The following is a 22,962-nucleotide window of genomic DNA, read 5'->3' as shown; positions in this document are numbered from 1 at the left end:
CAGCCTTTCTGACTCTCTGGCCCCTGAAATGAGAAAACGTGGGGCTCAAGGATTCATTTCAGAACTTAACAGGACAGAATAAGAGTTGAAAGGGACCTTGGAGGTCTTCTAGTCCAACCCCCAGCACAAGCAGGAGATAATATACCATTCTGTCCAATTTCTTCTTAAAAACCTCCAGCAATGGAGCACCCACAACTTCTGGTGGCAAGCTGTTCCACTGGTTAACTGTTCTCACTGTCGGGAAATTCCTTCTTAGTTCCAGGCTGCTTCTCCCCTTGATTAGTTTCCATCCATTGCTTCTTGTTCTGCCTTCAGGGGCTTTGGAGAATAGTTGACCTCCTCCTCTCCATGACACCTCCTCAAATCTTGGAAGTCTCTTATCATGTCACCCTTCTTTTCATTAAACTAGACATGCCCAATTCTTGCAACTGTTTTTCCTATGTTTTAGCCTCCAGTCCCCTTTGTTGCTCTTCTCTGCACTCTTTCCAGAATCTCAACATCTTTTTTATGACATGGTGACCAAAACTAGAAGCAGGATTCCAAGGGCGGTCTCACCAACACAGTATAAAGGGGTACTAGGCGATGAAGCCTGGAGCCTCAGAAAACGCGACCAGGTGATGATGGTCTGTTATAGAGGAAGGAGGAAGCCGCCCAACACTCCTCGGGTCCCATTTGGCCAAAGGGTCGGTCCTCGCCTCCAAGGAAAGGGAAGGCAAAGCGAGTGGACAGTGGGTTTCCTCCAGATGGAAACGGGGGATGGGGTGGGATGGGGGAGACGGGAGAAAGGCTGCTTTGCTTCTCTGCAGGAAGCGGCGCTCCGGGCCGGGGGCCGTTTGCACCTGGAAGCGGCGCCCATCTTACCCCTCCTTTTACCCGGCTGGCCCGGGGAGGGTGGCGGGGAGGCGGAAGTGGATCCCCGCGGAAGGCAGAGATGCGCCCTGAGCAAAGCAGCGGGGAAAGCCTCTCGGGGCGCTCCTGGCAGACGGAGGGGCTTCTCCAAGCACATGGCCGAGGAAGGCGCGTGTTTTGCGTCCGGGAGAAGGACGCTGCCAGCCCCGGCAGAGGCTGGGATGAGAGGCGTCCGAGGCGAGCATCCCTGACCCCCCTTCCTTCTCCTATTTTCCCGCACAGCAACAACCCTGTGAGGTGGGTTGGGCTGAGACTGGACTAGACTCGCCCAGACGGCTTCCCTGCTGAGGCTCCAGGGCAGCCGACCTCCTGCCCTGGCTCCAAAACGGCTCCTGCTCGATTCCGGTTGGGCTCAGGACACAGCGGCAGATGTCCCGACTTTTGCCGGCAACGGCGGCTGGCATCTCTGGGAAGGGGACTGAGCAGGGATTGCCTGGGCTCCCGACTGCCACCGCCTCCGTCGCAAAGGGAAGGCCCAAAGCTCTCCCCCCTCCTGCCCAGCTTCTGCTCCTCCTTCCTTCCGCTTTCCCAGCCCCATGGTGTGCGTGGTCCTTGCAAGGTGCCAGCTTCCAAGACACTTGGGAGCAAGGGAGATAAGCGGGCTCCCGACTGCCCCATCCAAGCAAGATAGGCGTGGGCCAACTTCCACTCAAGAAGCAGAGCTCCTTCAGGGCAGAATGGACCCTTACTGTGATTTTTCCAAAGCCTTGGAAATGAGCTCCCAGGGATGGGAATGCGGGCTGAAGGGTCCCCAGGGCATCAGTGGGGCAGGCGATGGCATCCCCTGCCAGGTCCTCCACTCTGGAGGCTCCTCCACCCTGGGCCTCTGCAGGTATATGGAGCGGAGAGAAGAGAGCTTGGGGGGGGGGGTTCCTGGCTGTTTCCCAGAGCAGAGCCTTGTACCCCACCCACACCATTTTTTAGCTGGATCTTTGCTAATGGTCTCCTCCTCGCCTGGCTGAATTTTTCACCCTGCGAGGTGACTCCACTCCGTCATGGGCCTTCGTGTCATGATCAGGTCCCCTAACACAGAATTTCCCTGCCATACGCCCAGTTATTGCTTTTCAGGGCTGGGGGCTCCGCTTCCTCCTCAAGGGCCTGACCCACCGAAAGCAGCAGCCAGAGAGGGAACGCAGCCAGTGTGGTTAGTAGCCACAGCAGCCCAGGAACGTGGAAAGGGCACATCAGATTTACTCCAATAATGGGATTTTACAAAGCCGTTTACTACAATTACATAAAATGTCTTTATTACAACTGGGTACCATTATAAAAAACAGCAAAATAATTTTTTTATGTGGAGCCACTTGTTAAAACAAAAGTATTTTTCAAACATTTTAAGATGATGGGATCTTGCCAATCCTGACCTGAGGTGCTGGTGGCAGAGAATGCATAATTTATCCAAATGTTTGCATATTTATACAGTTTTTAAAAATTGGACATTTCTATGCCCTAAAATGATCATATCTGAACCTTTAAATCAATTTTTCCATCACATATACATTTGATTTTAGAATTTAATCTTTGCAAGCTAAAGAAGCCCTTTTAAGTCTGTGACAAGGAAAACTTTTGAGAATAAGATCATTTGCAGCATTAAGAATTATTCTTCACCTCGTAACTAGTGATATGCAGCCATAATATATTACAGTAGATAAAATCACCCAGCGAAGGAAAACCGTTTATCCGCTGGAAAAATAAATAAAAATGAAGAGGAGGGAAAGTTCTCAAAATGGCCGAATGAAAACACTGCCAGAGGGAATTGGGTGGCAGTCTTTACCCCTTTGAGGCAGCCATCTTTCCACCAGCAGAACCCGAAGACCCCAATATTAGAGAGGATTCCTGCCCCCTCCCCATTCACTCTGGAGTCGGGGGGGGGGAGGCTACCCTGTAGGTGGGTGGGGGCTGCTGTGTGTCAGCTGCGAAAGCACTGGGGGTACAAGCAGCTTCCAGGGAAAGGAGTGTGAGTGTCCTGCCCACGTGTGCCATGACACCCAGCAGTCTTATAATTACCGTTATTTGGGAAGAAAGAAAAGAAATAAAAAAAACACCCTGAGGGATGGAGGTGTGTGTGTCTGTGTATATATATATTATTTTAAAATCTGGATATTTTAAAAAGTATAATTTAAGAGTTGCTCTTTTTTTGAGCAAGTCTTTTAGAGCTATGCATAAATAATAAAATAATATTTAATTGGCCATATATACAATCTTAACAGCTTTAGGGGTAAGTCTGTCTCAAATAATTTACGAACCACTCTGAATCCAAGTTAGCAAAGTGACCTTTCTTCACCTGAATTCACAAGCCTTCAAGGAAGTATAAGAAAATAATCATTTAAAAACTTCTGAATTTTAAGCCTCCTTGGAACAGATTGAAGATGCATCACATCTCTTCCAGAGGGGAGACCAGCTTGCTCTGAGGGGGTCCCCACAACTGCTCACCAAAGGGTGGGTTTAACAGTATTGCTCTTAGTCCGATGACCCTGTGCAGACGCTGTGCGGGCGGTCCCTACGAGTCCCTCAAAGTCTGCTGACCAGCCCCCTTTTCTTTGCCTAGTGGGGGGGGAAGAGCTGGTAGGTGCAGCTGGCAGTCACGGTGGCCCCTTACCAGAAAAGGGTCCCCCATTCTCTGGCAGCCACCGCTTCCCAGCAGCAGGAGGTGCTTGCAAGCAACAATTCGAGGGTCAAATGAGCCTCGCAGGTTCTTTCATCACCACCGCCAAAGTCAGATCCTTGTGAATTTCAAATGCAGAAGGGGGAAACGCCACGTGGGCCCCCTTCCTTTGCATGTGGTACGGGGCTGAAGGCCTGACTGCAGCGGGCTTCTCTGGCAGCCTTTCCTGGTTGTTGCTACCGTCCAACTATTAGCACCGTTGTGGAGGAGTTGCGATCTTGGCACAGCCACTGTTTCAACAGGCCAGCAGTTTGAGAGGTCATGTTTTGCCCAGCCTAACGCTTCGGCCTCTGGGTAGCCTTGAAAAGACTGCGCAGCTGGGGTTGCTGCCCCTTCTGCCTGCCTGCTCCGGCCTTCTTCTCGGCAGGCGGCCTTGAGGGGCGGCTGGTGATGCCCCGAGCGATGCGGTCACAGTGAAAAGCTTTGGCTCCACTGACGGAGCCGCCATGGCTGTTCTGAGCCAAGGTTCTGCCAAGCGCTCCCACCGGTTAAGGCAAGGCGCTCCAGCCGGCCAGGGGCTCCCGGAGGGAGGGGCCTGGGGAGGAGGGCAGAAGGCAGCCAGCCTGCGCCTGCGTAGAGCTCTTGTGGAAGGAAGATGAGGATGGGAAGCTGCCGGCTCCTCCTGCTTCCTGGGACCGGCCCCTGGGCTTTGCAAAGCACCTTCAAGTCCAGATGGGGAGGGGGCTGTATCTCCTGGTGTGGTGAGAGGGTTTTTTTTGGGGGGGTGGAAGGGAGGCTCACCATCTGGCAACTAGCAGCCTGAGAAGCCCCCAAACAGGTCCAGCAACTTTCCTGGAGGCCAGGTCGAGAGCGAGCAGCAGAGAGAGCCCCATTCAGCCAGGCAGGGAGGGGCAAATCTAGCCCTCCCAGGGTCGGGGGAGGACAGAGGGAGCAACCCTCCCCTCTCCCGGAGACCAGCCAGAGTGTCCCCCATGTTTCAGGTGGGGCCGAATGCCCTTTTCCATGCGTAGTTCCAGATGGAGAAGCACTTCTGGCCGTTGGGAAATGCAGAGGGTCTTTTGCGGGACACCAAGAGTGGCCAGGAGTGCCAGGCAGGCACCATCCCTTCGGGTCGCTAAGCCTTGCCTCGGGGGAGGGAAAGTCCTTCCAGGTGCTCAGCTGGTGGGAGGAAGACTGGCATCAGCAGGGCGGGAGGGGAGGGGAGCGGAGCCCGTCCATCCATCCGTCCGTCCGTCCATCCGGTCAGCAGCAGAGAGGCCAGGCCGTGCGCCAGGGGGGCTCTCTGCTACGTCATGGTGATCACTTGGCAGGCGCCGTTCTGGCAGGAGGGGCTGGGGGCCTCCGTGGTGGTGCGGCCCTTGGGCGGCCACTCCGGGTCCACCAGCAGCTCCTGGGCCAGGTGCACGTAGCGGGCCTTGGGTGGCCTCTTCTTCAGGCCCAGCAGCCCCAGCAGGGCGCATCCGTGGCAACGGTCCAGCCCCTCCTGGAAAGAGACAGAGGGTGGGAAGCTGGGCAGCCCCGCTGGCCTGACCCTTGGCCCCTCAAACAAGGCAAAAAGGGGAGGATTCCTGAGCCGACTATCTGTACCTCCTAACCCCCCCACTGCCCCCCCCTTCCCCAGGGTGCTCTAATTCAGCTGCAGACCAACTGAGCATCGTCCCCTGCCCACACGGGAGCCGAGAGGGGAATGCTGTAGCCCAACCTGCCAGTCCTCTAAACTGGGGGAGAAGACCCCCATCCCCACTCACCATCTGGCCCACTTCGCTACCCACTTTCTCTATCCCCTGGAGCTTCTGGGGGTAGGGGACTGCAGCAAAGCCAAGACCCTAACCCTGCCCTACTCTCCCCACCACAACGTGCCCCGCCCCCACTGCCCGCCAAGACCTCCACAGGCGAGTACAAGCTCTATCTCCACCGGCAGCTGAGCCCCCCCACCCCCACCTACTGCCTTCGAAGGGGGGCCGCTGCATGCTTGAAGAGGGGGGAAACATGCAGAGTTCCAACCTGAGACGGGTGGGAGGAGGAGGAAGAGGAGGAGGAGGAGGAGGAAGAGGAAGCTAGGCGGTCTTCCCCTTGCTTGTCTCGACTGAAGAGGACCTTCCAAAGGACCATGTCAAGGAGAAAGTTCTGTGATTTGATCCAAGAAGCAGGGAGAATCGAGAAGGCACAATCAGGAGAGGCTCCAGAACCAGAGCAAAGTCGGGGCCATTAAGTCAGTGCATAGAAGGAAAGCTGGGGAGGGGGCTCCCAGGAGGAGGGGGGGCGGCAGACAGGCGCATGCAGAGGGCAACCATTCCCGCCCAGCACATCCGGTGCCTGGATCGTGGGTCCCTCGTGCTCTCAGCGCCAGGGGGGCCTCCGGAGCTCCCCCTTAGGAGAGGCTCAACTAAGTCCCAACTACAGCCAGGCTTGAAGAAGCCCACCTGTTTCGGAAGAGGGGGCTAAGCAGAATCCCACCCCCTTTCGGGTCTGGCAGGGCCAGTCGTGGGGCTGCCTGCTCGGCCTCCCCTCCAGCAGGAAGACCGGCTCCCATGGCTTACCTCCACCAGCATGGACACCGCAGCATTGGCCATGACCAGGAGAAGCACCGTGACACGCCACGCGTGAGGCACGCAGACGAGCTGTGGAGCAACCACACACTCAGAGGCTGGGCGGCTGCACCTCCTGGGCAGGAGCCCCCGAGGGCCACACTGGGACAGGGGAGAAGCCCACCCTAGGCGGGTTCCCGGGAATGCCATCCTCGAGGCTCCCCAATCAGCTCCCCTTGCCTGGCCCCTCCCCCAGACGCGTGTTGGCTCTAGAGCCAGAGGGGCCACTGCCGCAAAGCCCACTCCAAGGAGGGTGGGGGGAAGGGCTCAGCTCCCAGGGAGGGGGCCGAGGCTGTGGCTGGGGGCCAGACGCCTCCCTCGCCTACCTCCAAGAAGGATTCAATGGCTGCCACCGGGTGCAGCAGGATGGTCAGAGCAAAGGCGTAAAGGGCCACGACAGAGACCACGAACAGATCTGGGGAGGGAAGAGGGGTCAGCAGATGACAGAACAACCCTGCCTGCTCCACCCCTGCCCTGATGGGGGGCCAGTGTTGATACCTTTTGCATGCCAGCGCTTCCCTCTAGTGGCGGCCCCAAGACCTTCCCCGCCAACCAGTCTCTGCTCAGGGGTGTGTGTGCATGCGTGTACACGTGCAGCCTTTGCAAGGCTCCCGGCCTACCCCCAAACCAAGCGGCTCTGCTCCTCCCCAGGGCCACGTACAATTCCTGTAGCAGGGCTGGCGGAAGGGCCGGCCCTTGGAGAAGACCACGGCCACGATGAGGTACTGGAAGCTCGAGATGAAGAAGAGAGTGGTGTTCTCGTAGTTTCGGATGTTGTGCTCGTCGTGATGGGAGACGTTATCTGGCTGGGAAGCGTTGGCCATGGCCGAGAGGTTGCAGGCGCTGGAAGACAAGCGGAAGGGAGGATTGGGCTCTGCCACTGGCTTCCTCCGCGGGCATCCAGCACAGCCAGGCCCAGGGCGGGAGGGAGCAACCAGACAGACCCTAAACAAGCTGCCCCCCCCTCCTTGCCAGGCTTTCTGCAGGCTAAGCAGGGAAGCATCGTCTTCATTGGAGGGCGGGGGGGAGAACAGACCCAATCCTGCTCTGCAGCACCCCGGAATCTGGTCTCTGCTCGGTCCCAGCTCAGCTGCAGGGGCCCCCGAGGCCCCACCCCCCGCCCTGAGCAGCCTTCTCGTTCACACTCTAGGAGGCGCCCATGTTCCCACTCTTGGCTCCAGAGCCTCAGCTGGGCAAGGTCTGTAAAGGGGAAAGGAAGCTGGGCGGCTTTACCTATCTCCCTCCAGAGGCTCACTTTAAACTGCAGCCAGGATTGAACTGGGCTATTCTGACCCCCGGCCAGGCTGGCAGCAAAAACTCAGGGAGAATCTGAGCTTCCTTTCATCAGATGCTGGGAACGGCTAGGCTGAGGCACCACTGAGCGAGAAATGGCTCAAGCTGCATAAAATGTTTAACTGAGCAGGAAAATCCTCTCACAGGTCTGCAATCTGCATGGCCAACCTCCCTTCCGTTCCCATCTCACCCCAATCTAAGTTTCTGCCTCGTAATAAAATTGGCTGAAAAAGTGCTATTAGAGACTCCTTATTTTTGCTAAAACATTAGGAAGCCTTGTTCCAAAAGAACAATATGGTGAAGAAGAAAATATTTAGGTCCTAAACCGGCTAGTCTCTTCCCAGCATCCAAAGTGCAGATGGTGAAAATGTTCTGCCTTTGAAAAAAAAATAAGGCGGAAAAGCTGGTCCTGATTTTTCGGCCACGCAGACGAGCGTGGCTCTCTTCCCGCCAGAGGTCTCGCCTTCCTCTGCTGGAGGAAGAGGGTGAAAGTGGCAGGGGAGAAGCCCATTTTATGAACCCACCTGGGGTTGGGGAAGGGGAGGAGGGTTTCCGTTGCCCTTGAAATGTGCAGAGACCAGCAGCTGTCAGGATCCTGCTGCTGCTGCTGCTGCTGTTAGGTCTCACCTGGAACGCATCTCCCCCGCCCCCCCCACACCCACCCACGGCTTCTAAGTACGCCTGCAGATACTTGGCAGAAATCTTGGTGGCAAAGCCGCCACCCTACTAGCCACAGCCTTTTAGGGGCAAGGAAGGAGCACTGGTTCACAGGCTCTGCGGCCCCTCCTCTCAGAGCAACTCTTCCCATCTCCGGGTGGGTAACTAACAGCCTTCTCTGAACTTTTGGGTGGTGGTGGGGAAACAGAACACGGCCGACGTCCCCTCACAGCGAGTGAGTGCGGACAGGGTTTCCGTGGGGCCACACAGCAGCACCTCAGCCTTAGGCACCGAGGCTTTGGGCTCTGCTGAGACAGCCGGAAACAAGGCAAGAGCCGTTCTGCTGGGTCGGGTCAGGGCCTGCCTTAGCCCAGCACCTGGATTTTCCCAGGGTCCAACCGGGTGCCTCTCCCGTGTTTTGTCAGTACTCAAAGCAGAAAAATGCTGAGGAAAGGGGAGGACCAAGCAACCGCTTGCCAAGCTAGACAGTTTCACAGGCTGCAGAAGTCTTGACGGCCACTAGGTGACAGCAAAATGCTCAACTTGCTATAACACCCGGCTGCCATCTAGTGGGGGAAGGCTCAGAATGCAGATTTCCTGAATCCCAGCTCAGGACTCTGGTAGTGAGAAATACATGCGTGCCCTACTCCGTGGCCTCTTGTCATGCACGCTTTCTCTGTGCCACGGCTGGGGAACAGTTACCCACTCCCGAAGCCGTGGCAACTGAAACGATTTCTGAAGAGGTACGGAAGCAGCTGGAAAGGGGCTTCCCAGTAAAAGCCGGGAGAGCCTTGCTTGCCAGGGCCACTGTTCTCCCTGGGGCCGCAGGGGTGACCTCAAGCGCGCTGGATTAGCATGCTGGCCACTTACTCTGAGAAGGGGCTCCAAGTCTCGTACCAGGGCTGCTGCTTGACCCACAGGAAGCCCAGAACTTGGAAACCTAGGCAGATGAGGATCTGGGACAGGACGGAGAAGAGGAGGGCCCCTGAGATGAGGCCGGAAGGCGGCCGCTGGGCCACAAGCTCTTTCCACGCAGGGTTCAGGCTCACTGCAGGGAGAGGAGAGGGGGGCAGTTAGGGAAATCTGCTCACCAGAAGAAACCACACAAAGGACAGCAAAAGTCTTTGGACTGACACAAATTAAGCTCTTTGGGAGAGACTGGCTGAGTTCATACACGATGACAAATTAGGTTGCAAAGGAGGAGGTTAGCCTGTCGGGAGGCCTTCCCCTCCTGCCCCCCTGCGGGGCAAAACGGCCCAGGAACCTTTGCACTGGAGAAAAGCCTTTGCCTGGGCCCCTCAAGGAAGCCACCAGGCTGGGAGGGGGAGGACAAGAGCCTCCTCCTTCATCTCTCTGCAGCCAGGTAGGGATCCCAGTGCTTCAGATTCTCCTCCAGGGGAGAGACCACTTGCTCCCCCAGCACAAGCCCCAACCCAGAGGCCCCAGCCTGTCCTACTCACTGGTGAAGACCAGCACCAAAATGATGGCCAGGTCGATGAAGAGGAACTGGAAGTCTCCCAAATTGCTCTGGACCTGCAGAAGAGAGTTTGCACCTTCATCAGGGGGTGGGGGATGCAGCTACTCCTCCCCCCTGGCCCCTGCCTCCCCTCCCCACCAGGCTGAGTTTCGTGCTCCCCCTTCACAGCCCTTCCTGAGTCCTCTCCATGGGGCCAGTCCTGGGAACCCCTGCAAGGTGGCTGCTAGGGAAGGCATCCTGCGGCCGTCTTGTCTGGGCAAAGGCACAGGGGCAGGGATGGAAAGGAGCACCTTCCCCCTCCCCTCTGAGTGCCTGGAAGTGGCAGCCCCTTCCCCGCTAAAGCACCCCGCAGCTGCTTCTCCCCAGAACAAGAAGGGAAGGGAAGAACCGTTTCTGCTTTTTATTCCTGAAATCCGGATGGCCGGATTTTAAAGTAGGGACTTTGTAAAGACGATTCTGCCCACCTGGAAGGACTCCCCTGTCCTGCCCTCTCAGCGGGGGGAACCTCTATCATCCCAGCAGCACCCTGGCTTGTCATTACATTTTCCTTAAGATTAATAGCAATTGTACGTATACTGATTTCCTTGACTCTTCCATCCTCCAGAGTAGAGAGGGGGATGCCTCACTTTCTTCTTGCGGTCGCTGAGTATCTCTGCTAACCAGATCCTCCTAAACCTCCCTCTGAGGCTTGTACCAATCTATGCCCTCCCCCCCTCCCCCCACTTTTGCTGGTAGTCCAGACCTGGGCCCACCTTAAGCGGCAAGCACATCACACAGAACACACTCGCGGCCCCTGGAGCCTCCCCCGGGACGGGCGCCACAGGAGCTCGGGGAAGGTGCCCAGGGACATCCTGCCTCTCCCAGAATGGCCAGAGACTCACGGAGTACAGCAGAGTCACGCTGAGGTACTGGATGATGCTATATAAAGCCATGAATTTGAACACGCAGAAGGAAGTCATTAGGGCAGCCCGGCCTTCCCTGCAAAAGCAAAGCAGCAGGCATGGAGACAACCACAATCCCGCCCATCTCCACTTTTCCTCGGGGGGGGGGGGTAGCCAAGAATTCCTGCTCAGCCCATCTCATAAGGGAGGGGGCTTGTGTGGCCGGGGAGAGCCACCCGCTATTCGCCCATGCACATCTTGTGCAAAAGGGAAGCACCACGTCTCAGGGCAGCCCAGGACCCCGAAAGGCCAGGCCCATCTGGGAAAAGGTTCCGGCTCTTGCAACGTGGGGGCCAAAGCAGGAGGCAGCCTGGGTGATTCCGTGACCCCCAACCCTCCCAGGGAAGGAAGCGGCTGCTCTGGCATGACACCCACTTGGGCGGTGGAGCCTCGGCTCTGTGGCCTGAGCACCACGTCCGGACGGGCTTAGCCAGTGGCCGGCAGACCTCAGCATGGTCCCCCTGAAGGGCCAGCCGCCCTGGTGCTCGGCCCGATGGAGGAGGGCCCTCCGGCTATGCAACGCCAAACCCTTTACCTGATCAGGTTCGGCACGCAAGAGATGCTGGCTGTCCTGGAGGTGAAGGGAGAAGCAACGGAGGCTTCCAGCTCGGAGAGTGAAATGCCGCCATGGGCCCTCTTCAGAGCCTGCCCAGGAAGAAGAGAGGTTGAGAGGGACCCAACTCTTTGGCCCCAACTGAGCAGCTGCAGTGGGGAGGGGGGAATACTCACGCCACAGTCGTTCGCTCCGTCCCCGCACATCCCCACATGGTAGCTGCAAGAGACAGCAGAGAGGGTGAGCAGGGGCGGGTGGGGAGGGGGCGTTCCAGGGATCCCCCAGGAGAGTCATCCAGCAAAGGTTCCCACAAACTGCTTCCCTGGATGTACCCGACCAGCCCCCTTGGATGACCAGCCTTCAAGGGGTCAACAGAAGCAAAAGCCCTCCTCGGCAGCCCCTCCCCCACTTTTGGGAAAGGTGACCCCAGAGGCTGATGGGCCATGGGCAGGAGGAGATGCTTCTTACGTGTGCTCTCCCCCCCCCCTCCCCCCAGCAGCAGCAGAGCCCAAGGCCAGGCAGCAGCCAGCTCCCTGCTCCAGTCTCTCTCGGGTCTGGTGACCTTGGCAGCCCTGCCCCCACAAAAGGGCAGAGATCCTGCTTGTTGCCAGGTGCCGAGCAGGAGCAGCAGCAGCAGCAGCGAGGTTCTGCCTGTTCTTGGGGAGGAAGTGGAGGGGGGGAGCTGCCATCCTGTACTTACTCCACATTTTGCAGGGCCTCCACCAGCTGCGTCTTTTGGTCCGGGGCCATGCGGGCAAAGACCGTGCCGTGCAGAACAAGCTGGAAGGCAAGGGGAGGAATCTCTCAGCATTCGGGGGTTGGGGTGAGGGAAGGACAACAGTTGCTGCGTTGTGTGTGTGTGTGTGTGTGTGTGTCTGTGTTTGGCAACAGGGGGAAAAGTTCAAGGCATCATTCTTTTCCTTTAGAATGCACCTTTAACTGTGAGGAAACATTTAGCATCTTTTCATTCTGCAGTATTTCTCAGGAGGAGGAGAGGGGGCGCCTCTCTAGAACTGCTGCTGTGGCCCCCCTTCCTGCTCCCCCCAGGGGGAAAAGCCTCAGAAAGTCCAAAGGAAGCGCAGGCTCAGTTCTGGCTCTTTCAAGGCTGGGAAAAGCCAGAGGGGAGAAGCTCTGTTGGAAGCGTGGGGGCCTGGGGGACCTCCCCATCGGCCCTCCCTGGAGGCGCACTCAGGGGCGGAGCTGCCCCACGGGCAGAGCGAGACCCCCAAAGCTGGGCAGAGACAGACCTTGGGCACTAGGTCCTGGAAGTGCTCCTGGATGACAGCGAAGGACTTCCCGTTCATTGCAAAATGGAACCTGGTTTTGTGGGAATCTTCATAGTTCTGCTGGGCAAGTTTAATAGGAATATCCTGCAACAGAAGAGAAGCGACATCCCCGTTTCAGTTTAGGACCTATAAATTTCCAGTGAATAGTTAAGCGCAGGTGCTAAAAGCAGCACCTCCTGAACCGATGTTTGACGTGTAAAGTCAACAAAATCTGTCACTGCCACCTAGACCTGACAAAGAGGGGGGGGGGGAGTGCTGACTCAACATTGCCACAGATCTAATATCTGATCTGAAACACCTGCAAATTTAGCACTGATTAGGCTTCCTATCTAAGGGCAACCAATTACTTATTTTATTCATTAAATTTTTATGTTGCCGATCTCTCTTAGATGTGATTCTGGGCAGCTTACAACTTATAAAACAAGGAAAAACTTAAAGTATCAAAACATTAAAACCTACAGAGATTAAAATATGATTAAAACCCAGAAGGAAGTAAGGGTGTTGAGCCAATCATCATTAACAAGGCGTGTCCATGGAGCACCCAGCTTAAAAATAAATATATGAAAGTCACACCTTCCAGGCCCAGGCAGGCATCCAACTCAGGGCAGCCTTCCCCCCCCACCCCCACCCCCACCCCCACCCAAAGGGGGGAACTGCACAGACCATCGTCGGCCTAGCCCTTCCAGGGCAGGGAGGTTCCGGAGGGCCCAGGGGATAAAAGGGATAAAATCCAGCCTGGGGGCCTTTGGAGAGCCCCCGTCACCCAGGTCCCATGGTTGTCCCAGAAGGGGCTTTTTTTTTTTGCAAGAGGCAGCTGGAGCGTCTTGGGTTTTTTCCCCCCCTCCTCCTCCTCCTCCAGGGAGCTTCTTCAGGGAGGCCGGGGCCTTTCTCCTCCTGTGCCTCTGCCTTCCTTCCTTCCTTCCTTCCTTCCTTCCTTCCTTCCTTCCTTCCTTCCTTCCCGCAGGACCTGTTTTCTTCCCATGGCACAACTTCCCTCCCAGCTGAAAGTGCAGATTGGGGGAAAGTGTGTGTGTGTGTGTGGGGAGGCTCTCCCTTGAACTGCACTTAAGGGTCTCTCCCTGCCCTCTGGAGGACCCCCTTCACCTCTGAGTTGATGGTGGGCGTGGCGTTGGGAGCCCTCTCGAGGGCATCTGCGTGGTGCCACTTGATCCTGGCGGGGTGCCCATCCTTGGGAGGTAGCGCTTCAGCCACAATGACCTTGTCCTGAGGTAGAATCATGCCACAGTCCCGAGCCACAGAGATGGCGGTCAGCATGTTATCGCCTGGGAAGAAACAGAGTTTGGCCAGGGCTCAGCTGCTCCCTGACAGTCCTCATGCCAGCAGCAGTTCACATAAACACACAATCACACACATGCATAAACACCCCCACCCCCCCTTAGCAATCTGGCCTTTTCAAAGTACTGGAAGGGACCTGGAAGTCCTTCCTTAAGCAAACAGATGTTCTGAATGCCTCCAGTGCTTTCCTGCTGATGTTCATCCCCTTGTGCTGATCCCTCGGCTTAAATGTTTATCTTAAGGGAGCAAAGATGGGGATTTAGAACTGGAAGCAAGATTAGGTTTGGATCTGATTTAAGAATCTATCCCTATTAGGACTTCAGGTTGTCCCCACCAGGGGAGACGGCAGAAAAACTAGAAACCTGCTGGAAAGGAAGTCCAGCCTCCTTCCAGTGAGGAGCACCTGAACCCAGCAAAGCGCGTCCGGGGGGGGGAGGGAAGGGGGGGAACAAAGCACAATAGCCTCTGTCTGACGGTGGCTCTGACCCTTTTCCTATCGCAGCCCAAGAGGCTGAATCACCTCAGCCACAAACGGGGGGGCTGGCTGGGCCAGGGTCCCTGCCACCTCCTATGCCCTCCTTCACGGGCAAAGCCGGGGAAGGGAAGTGCTCCAAATGAGAGAGAACCGTGGCTAAGCAAGCACAGGCCCCTCTGGAGGAAGCGTGCAAGGGAAGGCCCCCTCACCAACCTGTGACCATGACGGTGCGGACGTTGGCTTTGTGCAAGTCGTGGAGGACGGCGGGAGTTTCCGGCTTCAGCTTATTCTGCATGACGATGAGCCCCATGAAATCCAGGTTGGTCTCGATGGTGTCTCTAGGGCAGGAGAGGCGGCGCCATGAAAATCAGGCTGGGCTTTGCAGCGGGATCAAGCCTGGGAAGCTGCTACGACTGCCGAGCACCAATTCCCCTTGGAATTCAACCTCACCCCTTTTCACTAGAGAGGATGAGGATTCAGATCCGGCACGGGCACCCAGGCAGACCCAGGCCCAACCCAGTCAGCCTTGAAAGAACCCTGGTCTCTCTCAGGTGCTGGTAGACACCCGGGGCAGAGCCGAGGTGCAAGGAGGGAGGACGCCACCCAGACTCAGCTGCAAGGGGGAGGAGGAGCTGCCGGAGAGGCAGGGAGGGTCACCCACTTCCGAGGGGGGAATGGCAAAGGCCCCTCTCTGCCAGGGGACGGAGCAGACCCAGGCAGAGAAGGAAGCACTTGCCGGGCACCCCTCAGCCCTGCTCAACACATCCCCTGTGAGGACCGGGCAAGGCTGGAGGCCACTCTGAGAGCAGAGGCTTTCTAGGAGATGCTGCTCCTCTCATGTGTGTGTGTGTGTGTGTCTGTGTGTGTCTGTGTTGGAGTGCCTGGACTACCCCACCGCCCCCCTCCCCCAAAGCCCCATCCACTCACCGGGCCACGTTTTGCACCTTGTGCCAGTTGAGCTTAGACTCCAGCTTCCTGTGAGCCAGAGCGATCACCCGGAAGCCCTGCCGGGTGTAGTCCTCCAACACCCGCTCAAAATCAGCCGGCACTGGGAAAGAAAGAGAGGCCACCGGCTGAATGTCACGCCAGCAGGACCTCGGCCACCCTCCCCCCTGGGAGGTAGGGCAGGGGAGCTTACCGGTGGCTGGCTTGCACAACCCTGCGACCACTTCCGGGGCCCCTTTCATAAAGGCATCCATCTTCTTCTCCCCCAGGATCCGGGCCACCACGCACATCCGCTGAAGCGCAGAGGAGAAGGGGAACTGCCGCACAATCCCGATTTCGTAACTGGCCTGGTCAAGAAAGGAGCAGGTGAAGGGAGGCACTCGATGACCATCCGGCGGGGGGCCAAGGGGGGCCGCAGCCGCCAAGGGGGTGGAGGGGAACCACTCACCGAGAGTTGAAACAGCTCCTGCAAGGGAAGAAGAGAAGAGAGTTTTCTGCAGGACTGCCTGTGACGGAAGCCGCCCCAAGCAGCAGGGGCAGCCCAGGGGGGTCTTGAGCCATGTGGGAGCCCCCCACCCAATATGCCACGGTAGGAACACTCGTTGCAGCCGGGCAGAGCCTGGGCTCTCCCAAGGTGGCCCTGGGGACGGCTCCTGGAAGAGGCAGAGGCAGCCCAACCAGAGGGTGGGAAAGGAGGAAGGGGCCAGGGGACCCACCATTTCCTTGTTGTTTCCAGCGTTGAAGTCTGGAAGAAGCTGCTTAGCTGGCCGGACAACCGTGGGCATAATCCGGTTGTGAAGGGCCGTTTCCTCCTCTGTGGCCTCTTCAAGCACCTGAAGGGAACGGAGCCCCCGAGGCATCCATCAGCACAAACTCCCTCCCGCCTCCCCCCAGGCAGCTTGTTCTCCTCCCGGAGGGATGGTACTCACCCATCCGGTGGCTTCAAACATCTTCAGATCAAGCGGATCTCCAGAGAGCACCCCTTCGATCTTGGTGAGGGAATGGCAAGTGGCCATGCAGGCCACGAAGGGCGACCGCATCAGGCTTTCCTTGCAGGCGCTCTCCTCGGGCAGCTGGAAGCTGAATGGAGCAGAGGGAGGGAGGATGAGGAAGGCTCCTCTGGCCAGAGCAGGCTTCACCTGCCCTTCAGTGGAAATGGCAACCCAAACACCAATGAGGGGGCTGATCTGCATGGCCCACCCCAGACCCAGGACAGCTTGGGTGGCCAATAGGGTCCTGGCCACCCGGTGGCTGAGGAGCAGGAACTCCCCCCCCCCCCCCAAGGATTTTGCTCTTCTCTGACTTACCGGGCATTTTCAACCCTTTGGATGCCCCAGAGGTCCAAGCCATCCTCCGTCAGGGTCCCGGTCTAGGGGGAAGAAGGGCACTTTATGCAGAGTGGTGGCCGTGGGGCTGAGAGGGCCACCCCTGGCTTCACCAGCCGCTTGGCAGGCCTTTGGGGGCCACAGCCAGAAAGATCCGACAGCAGATCTGAGACAAGCCAGGCCCAGTGAAGAGCCACAGAAACCCTCCCAAAACTGGCCAGGAAACACCAACCCATTGGGAGATGGAGAGAATCTGGCTCCTTCTGGTGGCTGAGACTGCATTGAGTGCTGCCCCCCCCCCGCAAAGCTGAGGGAGGGGATGCGCGAGGCCCCCTCCCTCCCTCCCAGGTGTCCCCAAGAGACAGGACTGCAATTACAATCCTGGAAGATGAGAGAAGCCCCCGCAGCAGCTGGGAAGGCTGTGCCTGTGCCTGCTCCCCCTGCAAAGCCGAGCAAAGGAAACCCCCTGGCTCTCCTCTCCTCTCCTCTCCTCTCCTAGCCCAGCCTTCCTTCCTTTGGCTGGCACCCAAGGAAGCCTGCAGCCCAGAGTGGTGAAGGATGAGCAGGACAAGTGGAGCTTAGTGGCTTTGGCCAGGCCCCAGTTCAAGCATCTCCTCTTCTCGGCCTCTGCCCCCCCATCACGCCACCACCACCCCACTCGCAGAGGCTCCCAAGGGGGGAAAGGCTGGCCCAGCCAGAGAAAAGGATGGGCAGCCTCAGAGCTCAATGATGGGGCTCTCAGCTTCCCCCCACAGCTCCCAGAGAGGCCTGGATCGGCCAGTGTCTCCGCCTGTCCTGCTCTCCATCCCCCTCCGCCTCCCCAGATTCTGTCAACATGGCAGCAGCCGGGGCTGAATTCCTTGCTGGCCCCTGCTGTGCAGACTTCCTCCCACCCCCCCCATCCCCATCTCCCCTCTTCCCAAATGGCTCCTTTCCTTGGCTTTCCCAGCCAAACAAGGGATGGGCGGTCACACACGGAGCCCTCGGGAGGGGGGGGCACTGAGCCTTTGCAAAGCAAGGCTGGCTTTTTGGCTGGGTGGGGAGGGGGCTGCGTACAGGGGGCCTCTTCCAAGTGACAAGGGGCCTCCACCAGCTTCCAAGTTCCAACCACGACGCCCCCCAGCCGCTCTGCCACCACCGAGAGCATCGGAAACCGCTCTCAGGCAGCCTGGCCTCAGTTGCCGATCTACCACCACCGAGCGGTTTACAAGGAGCGGATCAGTTCTAGCCGATCAGTTAGGAGGCTTCTTGGCTTCTCAATTTAAAGCTACTGAGTCATGTGACGGCATTTGGGGTGCTTAGCAACCTGTCTGCATTTGCAACTCTTTGCAGTCAGTGACCTAACCATGATTTCAGCGTTTCTTTTGCCGGAAACTCCCTTTTGCTCCTGATTTCCGGCAGAAAATGATGTCATAGATTCATCTAACCGGGAGTGTTAGCTTACTACCACAAAAAAAGGTCGTAATTGAGGACATGCATGTGGTGACCCAGTTAATAGCCAACATGACTTACGATTGTATTTCTGGAATCCATTACGGCTGTAAGTTAAGGACTGCCTATCACCTAGGAGGGGTCAGGCTGACTTTTGGAGAGAATGCTAGCAGCAGGGCCCCCACCCAGCAGCCCTGCCCCTCCGGACTGGATTCAGGGGCTGAGCAAGCTTGAGGCCAGAGAGGACCTGGGGGGGGAGGGGGCTCTTTCAGCACCTACTCCCCTTCCTTCCCTCTGTTCTTCAACAGGGGCCTGAGGGCAGCAAAAGAGAGCTGGGGCTGGGGGCTCCCCCCTCCCTAGTTCATGAGCCCCCCCTCCTCCCTGCAGCCCAGGAGAGCGTGGCCAGAGGCCGGACCTTGTCAAAGCACACGAGATTCAGCTGCCCGCAGATGTTGATCCTCTGAGGGCTGATGCAGAAGATGCCGACCTTCTTCAGCCGCCGCTGTGCGTAGACGATGCCGGCTGTCATGGCGGCTGGAAGAGCCGGAGGGACCGTGATGGTGATGATGTCTAGGGACTCGATGATGATGATGCGGGCGGGAACCTGGAAGGAGGGCTGGGCATCAACCTCCTTGCTGGAGCTGGGGAAGGCCTCAGGGAGGGCAGTTGGCAGAGGGCAGGTGCTCCCGGCCAGCCATCCCAGCCTGGCCCAGGAGGTGGCTCTGTGGACAGCAGAGGCGCCACCCACGCCAGCCCCTCGCCCGTTGCCTAAGGGCAGACCCCGAGAACTGAGCCAGCACTGGCACGGTCGGTTCTGCCACGGGGGGGGGGGGGGGCGTCGCCAGCCAGCCCTTGACTGCCTACCTGGTGGAGGATGCTGATGACGATGGTGTACAGGAACCCGATGCCCGCCACACCCACCAGGCAGAGCAGGAAGAGGTAGGCCTCGCGGTAGAGCTGGAAGTCGGTGGGCTTTGGGTACAGGATGGAGCGCACCAGCTGCCCTTTCGAAGTGCTGAAGCCTGGATCCCCAAAGAGCGGATCAGAAGGGAGGCCTGCCCCGCATCTTGGCCACAGCCTGGCCAGAAAGCTGCCAAAGGGGCCTGGAGGCTACCGCCCACTAGAAGAGCCGGAGGCCCAGGCAGGCGGGTGAAGCTCGTGACCCAGGGCAGCTCCCTCCAGTGGGGGAAGAAGAATCTTGGGGGAAAGGAGGAAATGAGCCTCATCTTCCGGGGGAACGGAGGGCAGAGAAGAAAGACCATTACGAAATCAAAACAATCTCCGAGGAGCCAGGGGCCGTCTGCAGCCATTCCTTTTTTCAGGAGGGATGAAGAGTTGCATGGAGCCTCACCAAAAATGGAGGGTCAGAGGGCATGGCCTGTTTCACTTGTGCCAGCCCTCAGGAGAGGCATGTAGGGTCAGGGATGTGGCCCAGGTAACCCAGACCCAGACAGGCTGCAGCACAGCCATTCAGCAATCTCTCCAGAGGGATTCTGACCCCCCCCGCCCCCCACCCACCCCCTCAGGGAGCCCACAGGCCTCATGCATGTCTGAGGCAGAGAAGGTCCAGAGAAGGACCCCAAAAAGGGTACCCAGGCAGCCACTCAAAGGGGCCTTGCTGTGGGGCAAGCAATGGATTGGCACCGAGGGAGCTGGACCTCCTGGCAGAGGCTGGCAGCAATAGCCCACACCCCAGAAGACAAGCTCGGGATATAAAAAGACTATCCAACTGTAAGGAAATAGATATACTGAAATATTAGAATTAGTAGAAACTTGTGATTTGTTTCCTGCAGCGTGTGTGTGTGTGTGTGTGTGTGTGTGTGTGTGTGTATGATATATGATGTTTTTGTATACCTCCATGCTGTAAATATTTGTTTACAAACCAAATTCCAGGGAATACCCAAATCAAAGATGCCAGTTGATGAAGTTGACAATAAAATGCAGAGAATTGAAGATGAGATTGTTATGATACAATTCCGGGCGATGGAATTTGCCATACGGCTTCGGGGAATTCGAGAGGAGGAGAGACAGGACTTGAGACAGGTTTGCTCTGAAGCCTTGGCTAAGATTTTACAAGCTAATCCTGATTTGGTATTTCATAAAATAGATAAAATTTACAGAGTGAACTCTTGGGTGGCCAGACAAAGACAACTGCCTAGAGATGTGGTCATATACTTTACTGAGAGAGAAATTAGAAATGATATCCTGCAAAAATCTTTTCACACTTCTGGACAAGTGGGGGGCTCACGACTTGAAATTTTTAAAGAATTACCTCCTAAAATGCTGAAAGCTAGAAAAGAATTTGGTTTTCTTGTTAAGGAATTGAAAAATTTACAGATACCCTTCCGGTGGGACGCACCAGCTGGGATAATTTTTAGATATAAGGGAGAAGGATATCGGTTGAATACCGTGGAGAAGGCACAACACTTTTACAGCACTATTCTTAAGGAAAGAACACCATCTCCACGTACATCTACAGTTTTGGAGATTAAGGAGAGTGAAGAGAGGCAATTGAAAGAACAGTCTAAGCAGGAATTAGAAAACGTGCAAGGTGCAGAAGGAGGTTTTCTGAGTGAGCCCTTGTTGGATTCTTCTCCAATTTTGGATTTGATTCAGTTGACTGAAGTTAAAGATCAACGTATAACTAGAGCTCAATCCAAACTACTTAAACAAAAGCAACAACAACAACAGGAAAGACAAGACAAGAAGGCAGTTAAGAGTACCGTACAAGAGAGTGGAGCTATGGGAGGAGCGAGATCGAAGCTCTCGGATGAACTTCAAATATTTTGCTCTGCGCTCCAGAAAGAGGCTGATGACCTTTAAGTGTCTATCTTGGAATGTTAATGGGTTGAATTCAGCACAGAAAAGGAAGAAATTATTTACATATTTGAAACAATTTAATAATGATATAATATGTTTACAAGAAACGCATATCACAACTCAAGATCAAAAATATTTGATAAACTCAAAACTAGGAGCACATTATATATCTTCAACTTCGCAGAAAAAGAATGGTGTGGTTATGTAAATAAAAAATTAACAGCGAAAGTTATAGAAGCAGATCAAGATGGTAGGTTTGTAGCAATTGAATTGCTCACAGCAAATGGCCAAATTCTTTTGATTGGAATTTATGCTCCCAACCAACAACAGGATTATTTTTATAAGATGTTACATACTAAAATATTGCAATGGGACTACAGATCTATTTTAATTATGGGAGACTGGAATGGAGTAATTGATTCTAAACTAGATAAAAAGAGCTTGGCAAAGTCTAGAATTAGACTACCACAGACTTTTTTTGATATGAAAGAAGATATGGAATTAAAAGATGTTTGGAGAATACATAATCCAAATGAACTGGATTACACTTTCTTTTCTGATAGACATAGATCCTTTTCTAGGATTGATTTTATCCTGTTGTCAAATGATCTACTTGTTAAGACAAAAAGAACAAAGATTTTTCCAAGAACTCTGACTGACCATAGCCCTGTATGGATAGAAATTGAGATGGATAAGGTTGAGAGACGTTCTTGGAGATTAAATGAGAACTTGTTTAGATATGAAAAAAATACAATAGAACTTAAAAAGCATTTGAAAGAATTTTTTGAAATAAATTTGAATAAAGGTACCCCAATTGAAATTGTTTGGGACGCAAGTAAAGCTTATATGAGAGGGGTACTTATCTACATGAATTCTAAACATAGACTGTTCCGACAAAAGAGAAGATCTGAGTTGGAAATGGAAATAAAGAATAAAGAACAGTTACTTATTAAAAACCCAACAGATGAAAGAATACGAAGTGCTATAAAACTTTTGAAAGACCAATTTCAAATGCTTATGGCGGAACAAGTTGCAACAAGCTTACAATACGCGAAGCATAATACATTTTGCAACGCTAACAAACCGGGCAGATGGTTGGCTTACACATTGAGGAAAAAACAAAGTATACGGACTATTGATAGTATTGATATTGGAGGGAAAGAAATCTTTCAACAAAAACTAATTAAAGAAGCTTTTGTGGATTATTATACTAAACTATATGCCAAAGAAGAGGTGCAGAATGGACTTATAGAAAAATATTTAAAGGATAAGAGAGTTACAAAAATTACTGATCAACAAAAGGAAAGAATGAATTATCCTATAACAGAGGAGGAGATAACAGCAGCAATAAAACAGCTAAAAACAGCCAAAGCTCCTGGCACGGATGGTTTGACTGCAGTGTATTACAAAACTTTACAAGCTGAAATGGTGGGACAACTTAGAGATTTATTTTGCAATATTCAACAAGGGGGTAAAATACCCCCATCTTGGACAACTGCTTATATATCTTTGATACCAAAAGAACAAGTTGGTCCTAAAAAACCAGAGAACTACAGACCAATATCTCTTTTGAACACAGACTATAAAATTTATGCGAAGGTATTAGCCAACAGGTTGATGCCAGTAATCCAAAAGGTGATTCATGCGGACCAAGCGGGATTTATTGAGGGCAGATATATGAAGGACAATGTAAGGCAAGTAATAGACTTATTGGAATATCTTGATAAGAATAAACAGATTTCTGCAGTGCTGGTTTTTTTGGATGCGGAGAAGGCCTTTGATAAAGTGGATTGGAATTTTCTACTAAAGACTTTAAAAAAGATGGGCTTTGGGGACCAATTTATACAGGCGATCTCAGCAATTTATCAAGAGCAAAAAGCACAGATTATTATTAATGGAAGTTTGACGACAGAGTTTAAAATTGAAAAAGGAACAAGACAGGGATGTCCGTTGTCCCCACTTTTATTTATTTTAACATTGGAAGTCTTGCTAAATACAATACGGGACTCTAAAATTTTGAAAGGCATAATGATAAGGCAAGAGGATTATAGAATAAAGGCATTTGCAGATGATCTGGTGGTTACCCTATCACAACCAATGGAATCAACAATCCTGATGAACGACATTATACAAGACTATGGTAGAGTTTCAGGTTTTAGACTGAATTCAAAAAAGACTAAAATGATAGTCAAAAATATGACACAAGATCGTAAACATGAGCTTGAAAGGAGGGCAGGTTTCGAAATTGTACCTAAGGTAAAATATCTTGGAGTTCAGGTTGCAGAATCAAACATGAAATTGTTTCAAAATAACTATGAGGTGTTGTGGCGAGAGGTCCAG

The 22,962-nt window shown here is 54.5% G+C and overlaps 1 protein-coding gene across 3 annotated transcripts in view; it reads right to left on the bottom strand.

The window, feature by feature from the left end:
* Positions 1–2,129: 2,129 nt before the first annotated feature.
* The window catches only part of ATP13A3 (ATPase 13A3), a 44,651-nt gene continuing 23,818 nt past the window's right edge, over positions 2,130–22,962 (bottom strand). For 2 of the 3 annotated variants that reach the window (XM_034424564.3, XM_087871982.1), the window contains exons 12-33: positions 18,667–18,824; positions 18,218–18,406; positions 16,354–16,415; positions 15,976–16,126; positions 15,763–15,879; positions 15,495–15,512; positions 15,240–15,393; positions 15,029–15,149; positions 14,315–14,439; positions 13,435–13,613; positions 12,292–12,414; positions 11,745–11,824; positions 11,221–11,263; positions 11,027–11,136; positions 10,432–10,528; positions 9,534–9,606; positions 8,944–9,121; positions 6,785–6,966; positions 6,450–6,538; positions 6,076–6,156; positions 5,540–5,662; positions 2,130–5,018 (exon numbers count right to left, since the gene is read on the bottom strand). In XM_034424564.3, the coding sequence (XP_034280455.1) occupies positions 4,821–5,018; positions 5,540–5,662; positions 6,076–6,156; positions 6,450–6,538; positions 6,785–6,966; positions 8,944–9,121; positions 9,534–9,606; positions 10,432–10,528; positions 11,027–11,136; positions 11,221–11,263; positions 11,745–11,824; positions 12,292–12,414; positions 13,435–13,613; positions 14,315–14,439; positions 15,029–15,149; positions 15,240–15,393; positions 15,495–15,512; positions 15,763–15,879; positions 15,976–16,126; positions 16,354–16,415; positions 18,218–18,406; positions 18,667–18,824 (2,651 nt within the window). In that variant the 3' untranslated portion in view covers positions 2,130–4,820. The remainder of the gene's footprint in view (positions 5,019–5,539; positions 5,663–6,075; positions 6,157–6,449; positions 6,539–6,784; positions 6,967–8,943; positions 9,122–9,533; positions 9,607–10,431; positions 10,529–11,026; positions 11,137–11,220; positions 11,264–11,744; positions 11,825–12,291; positions 12,415–13,434; positions 13,614–14,314; positions 14,440–15,028; positions 15,150–15,239; positions 15,394–15,494; positions 15,513–15,762; positions 15,880–15,975; positions 16,127–16,353; positions 16,416–18,217; positions 18,407–18,666; positions 18,825–22,962) is intronic. The other variant, XM_087871983.1, reaches the window with a different exon arrangement.

This window comes from Pantherophis guttatus, chromosome 6 (genome assembly GCF_059756535.1).
Source record: "Pantherophis guttatus breed Tessera chromosome 6, ASM5975653v1, whole genome shotgun sequence".
NCBI lineage: Eukaryota > Metazoa > Chordata > Lepidosauria > Squamata > Colubridae > Pantherophis > Pantherophis guttatus.
Note: the sequence above shows the minus strand (reverse complement) of the source record. Positions and strands in the feature narration are given on the sequence as shown.